The sequence below is a fragment of the Antechinus flavipes genome, chromosome 1 (genome assembly GCF_016432865.1).
Source record: "Antechinus flavipes isolate AdamAnt ecotype Samford, QLD, Australia chromosome 1, AdamAnt_v2, whole genome shotgun sequence".
Classification (NCBI taxonomy): Eukaryota; Metazoa; Chordata; class Mammalia; order Dasyuromorphia; family Dasyuridae; genus Antechinus; species Antechinus flavipes.
In genome coordinates this window covers 666611543-666616785 of record NC_067398.1, presented here as the reverse complement: position 1 = coordinate 666616785, position 5243 = coordinate 666611543, and the positions used below count along the sequence as shown (strand labels likewise).

The following is a 5243-nucleotide window of genomic DNA, read 5'->3' as shown; positions in this document are numbered from 1 at the left end:
TCATAGGGAGAGGCCTGGTTTTCTGATGAAAAGCATCTTCAGTGCTCTTTTCATATCATTGTTCCGTAGGCTGTAGATGAAAGGATTCAGCATGGGGGTGACTACAGTGTACATCACAGCTGATGCTGTGTCCTTTTGGGCAGTATGGGTGGATGTGGGGTTGAAATACACTCCAATGATTGTTCCATAGAAGAGACAGACCACAGCTAGGTGAGAGCCACAAGTATTGAAAGCTTTCTTTTTCCCATGAGTGGAGGGGATCTTGAGGACTGCAATAAAAATACGTGTGTAGGAGATGAGGATGCCAATAAAAGGCATGACAGCTGTCAGTCCTCCTACTGTGTAGACCATCAAGTCATTGAGCAAGGTGTCTGAGCAGGCCAACCTTATGACAACACTGAGATCACAGAAGAAATGAGGTATTTCATTGTGGCCACAGAATGAAAGTCGGGTCAGGGATGCTGTGTGAATCAGGGCATCAATACAGGCCCAAAACCAGCACACTCCTACTAGACGGGCACAGACTTTTTGGGTCATGATCATGGTATAGTGTAATGGGGCACAGATGGCCACATAGCGGTCATAAGCCATGGAAGCAAGGATAATACTATCTAATCCTGCAAACCAGCTGAAGAAGAATACTTGTGTCAGACACCCAATGTAAGAAATTGTTTTATTTCCAGATATATAGTTAACCAACATCTTGGGGACAGTGCTGGATGTGAAGCAGATGTCAACAAGGGACAAATTGCTGAGGAAGAAGTACATGGGGGTGTGAAGGTGGGAGTCAGTTCTAATGGCCAGAATGATGAGCAGGTTCCATAGCACTGTGATTAGGTACATAACTAGGAATAGGATAAACAGAAGCCTCTCCTGTTCAGGTTTGTTTGAAAGGCCCAGGAGGATGAACTCAGAAATGGTTGTTTGATTTCCTCCTTCCATGAGCCTGTTGAGAAAGAGGATGACATTAGAATAGTCAATTTAAAGTTGGTTTGAACATTTTTGTATTAATAAAATCAACAAAGAATTGGAAGTTAAATGGGAGAGTGGGAAAATGTTTGATTGAATTAAAAAAAATGTCATTGCTAATAATATGAGATCCAAGATATTTAGGGAATTGAGAAGAGATTTGTAACATAAAGGATATTTTCCAACAATGAATACAAATATTTTTCTAAACAAAAATTGTTAGGCACAAATGACATTGGGAAAACATGGCTAATAATATTCTACAAGTACAGAGTATCTTCATACTCTGAAAATTTGCAAATGACAAATGATACAAGTGGTGACTATTGGAAACATTTGGGGAAGATACACATTCCCTTGTTGATAGAGTGCAAAGGAATCCAAATGTAGTGATTTAGACTTTGGGGGAAAAGAGAGAAGAGACTTACCATTTATTAAGAATTTACTATTGTGCCAGGCATTGTGCTACACACTTTAAAAATATTACACCATTTGATCTTACTTTGAAAAATTATTCTTCATTTATTTATTTTGGGTGAGGCAATTAAATGAATTGTCTAGAGATGCACAGCTAGTGTTAAGTGTCTGCCGCTGAATTTAAACTTAGATATTCCTGACTTCAAAACCAGTGCTCTATCCACTGCACCATATTGCTGCCATTGTAACTTATTTAAAAATTTGAACGAGATAAAAGAGTGATAGATCTTTAGTACTGTATATTTAAATAATATTTTATGGGAAGAAATCTAAGAACCAGATAAAGGAAGTACGGTGGATTGAATTATCATCTCTATGCAAATGATTCTCAAAACTATTTATCTACCTTTAACTTCTCCCTTGATCTCACTAGGCTTATATCACCAGTTGCCTATAGGAAATCTCAAACAAGCCCAAAATAGAATTTGTCATCTTTCTCCTAAAAACTTCCTTACTTCCCAAATTTCCTATTTCTGTTGAGCATACTACTTCCCTAGGTTCATAATTTCTACTTTCTATCATCCCACTGCCATATCCAATATGTAGCCAAGTTCTGATGATTTCATTTTCATAATATCTCTCTTATACACCTTCTTCTCTACTCTCACCCTTCCAGCACTTTGATGAAGCCTTTAATTACCTCATATCTTGACTATTGCAAATACTTGCTTGTTGATTTCTCTATTTACTTTTCATCTAACTCTAGTTCATCTATCATTAAACTGTCAATATCATATCTACCCTTTATTTAACAAATTCAAGTGGTTTCCTATCACCTCCGGGATAAAATGGAAATAATTTTTTTTTTATATTTTAAGTCCTTCATATTCTGGCCCTTTCCCTTCTTTTCAGTTTTCACACACCATACTTTTGCTATATACACTGTTTTCCTGTGACACCAACCATCTTGCTATTGCTCACAGAAGACACTCCATCTACAAAATCCATGAAGTTCTACTGACTGTCCTCCATTCCATTCTCTTTCTCCTTATTTTTACATTCTGTCTTTCTTGGTTCCTTCAAATCTTAACTAATATCCCATCTTCTACATGAATATGTTCCTTTCCCCTCTCCTAATTTATTGTCTTCCCTCTATTGATTGTTTACAATTTATTATTCATATCTGATATATATATGTGTAAGTTTTTTGTGCTATATTCTGATTAGATTATGAGTTCCTGGAGAGTAGAACCTGTTGAAAATATTTCTTTGTATACATAGCACATAGCAAGATGAATAATAAATATTAATAAATGCTTATTGACTAATATCATTTGCTAAGGATTAATGAAATAGAAAGAGAAAAAATACTCTTTTAATAGTATGCAATTTACCAGCATGGAATAAATACATAAGGATTTGGGAAAGTGATCACAAGCTTGGAGAAACATGAAAAGTTACTAATTATCAAAAAATTCCGGAGCTTTTTCTCTCCTCAAGTACAATAATTGATACATACACAACACATACACACTATATAGATATAGATATTTTCATGGTATAATAGTAATTTTAAAAATGGTTGGAGGAAACCTTAAGCAAGGGGGTGTATGAACTTCATTAGAATCAACAAGAAGAAAATGTTTTTTTGGAAACCTTGAGAGGATATGACTATTCCAATTTAAAATTTGTGGAAAATGACAAAGTAACCAGATGTATATTCTAGATCTTGGACAAACAATTTTAAAAGATTCAGAAAAAGATTTGTATCCCATGGCTTCAAAAGCTATAGGATAAGACATTATGAGAAACTCTCATAAACTTAAAGCATAAACAGTTGTGATAATAAAAAGAAGAAATAATTTTCTAAACAAACCAAAAATGGTACAAAGAGAATGGTACATTTCAGATGATGAAAGCAAGGGGAAATAATGAAAGATGAATACAAATATGCACCAGCCCCAGGAAAATATTTCATCAACAGTGCTAGAGAGTAGAATGATTTGAATATGGTAGAAACATCCAATAATGTATTGTTTTTCTGTCACTTGCAGTTATCTGACTCTTGGTGACTCCACTTGGGGTTTTCTTGTCAAAAATACTGGAGTAGTTTGCTATTTCCTACCCTGCTTCATTTTATTGATGAAGGACTGAGGTAAACAGGTTAAGTAAACTGTCCACAATTAATTAGTATCTAAGTCTAGATTTGAACTCAGGTCTTTCTTCCTCTAGAACTAGAATTCCATATACTCTGCCACCTTGATACCCCTCAAATTGAAAAAAAAAAAAGGACTTTTAAACTCTTTTTTTGAAAAAGGATATTAAACAAAGGACAGGCTGGCCATTCAGGGTAGATGATAATGAAAATACCTGGTTAGTTGTAACAATGTCGTCCATTCTTGAAAAGGACCAAAATGATTCCACTATGTTGGCATCAAGTTACAATGTATTCCAGTCTGGCTGATCAAACTAATATGAACTCAGAATTTTTTTTATCATAGGTCAGACACAAATGATCCATATGAACATTTGAGATGGAAATTGAAAAATGAACAAAAAATTCACAAAAAAGGACTTATGAAATCTTTCATTTGTTTTTTCTGCTAAATGGTATGAATGTTTTTTTTTTTTTGCATGAGGAATACATTGGGAAGACTTGAACAAGTATGTTTAATATTGTGCTGAAAGTCAAGATAGATAAGGGATGAGAAGAGAACACAAGACTGCCCTTTATGAATTTTCCAGTGAACCAGCCTGATTTTACTACATCACTGTGTCCTAAAAGTTCTAGAAAATGTGATTGTTAAACCACAACAGAGATTTCTGAGAGACTGTGGAGAAAGGGAGAGATGTGACAGGACCGGATAAACAAATATAGTGCTGAACTTGAATTCAGTCTATCTAACACCACACCTAGTACTCTATACACTGCACCACGTAGTCCAATCACCAGGTAATTAATATCTTCATCTTTTTATCTCTTTATACCTTTTTATATCTTTATCTTTTTAAAAATCTTCTCTATCCAATTTATATGCTAAGTCCTTTCTATTTTTGAATTCTAAGCTCTATTGAAACCTTTCTCCTCTTTCTCCTTCTCTGTTTTCCTCTTCATCTGTTTCATCTGTTTCTTCTGCTTCCTTCTTTCCTTCTTCTCCCTCCCCTTCCTCCTCTGTTTCCTCCTCTTCCTCCTTTTTTCTCCCTTTTCCTTCTCCTTCTCTGGAAATTTTCCCGTGTTTTCTCAATCTTCCCATTACCTGACTCCTTTCTTCAACCCACTCTTCTGGCTCCAGGGGTCCCTAAGTTGGTACACCAATGTCTTCTTTTTCCATATTCCATCAATGATCAGTGACTTGGTAGCCTTCTCTTCAGTGGCTACCAGAAGAGCAAGGGAACCTTATGTGACAAAAATATGGTGCTGCCTTATGTGGGTCTGGGAAATTCTTACTTATGTAGATGCTTAAAGATTAAAGCTCTTACAAAGTAAAACCCAGTCCTTACTATCATCTTTTTTTAAAGCCTTCATAATCACCAGAATGCACTCATTTTAAAATATTTTTCATTATAGTTTCTTGTTTTATTTTTGATAACTTTTAAATTTTCATTTTAAAATGATTTAAGATTCAATGTAGTGCCATCAATATAAAATGCTATTCTATCATGGAGGATAATGCTGAATTGTAAAACCTTTTAAAGCATGAGTCATACAAATCAAGAGGATAATCATATTTTTAAGATACTGTGTAGTTATAATTGAAAGATTTTTTTTAAAAATGTCTTTAATAAACAAGGTTTACAAATTATCAACCAGGGAAATGCATTTTATTTTCTCTATCTCATAAGTTTCAGAAAATATT

General features: G+C 34.6%; 1 protein-coding gene across 1 annotated transcript; it reads right to left on the bottom strand.

The window, feature by feature from the left end:
- Positions 1 to 942, bottom strand: LOC127543361 (olfactory receptor 1361-like). Its single transcript, XM_051969393.1, has one exon. It carries the CDS (start codon positions 940 to 942, stop codon positions 1 to 3), a length of 942 nt encoding a protein of 313 aa, XP_051825353.1.
- Positions 943 to 5243: the final 4301 nt, after the last annotated feature.

Bases quoted from the DNA above. Each gene is read 5' to 3' on its own strand.
- LOC127543361 (XM_051969393.1), bottom strand. From the start codon at position 942: ATGGAAGGAGGAAATCAAACAACCATTTCTGAGTTCATCCTCCTGGGC.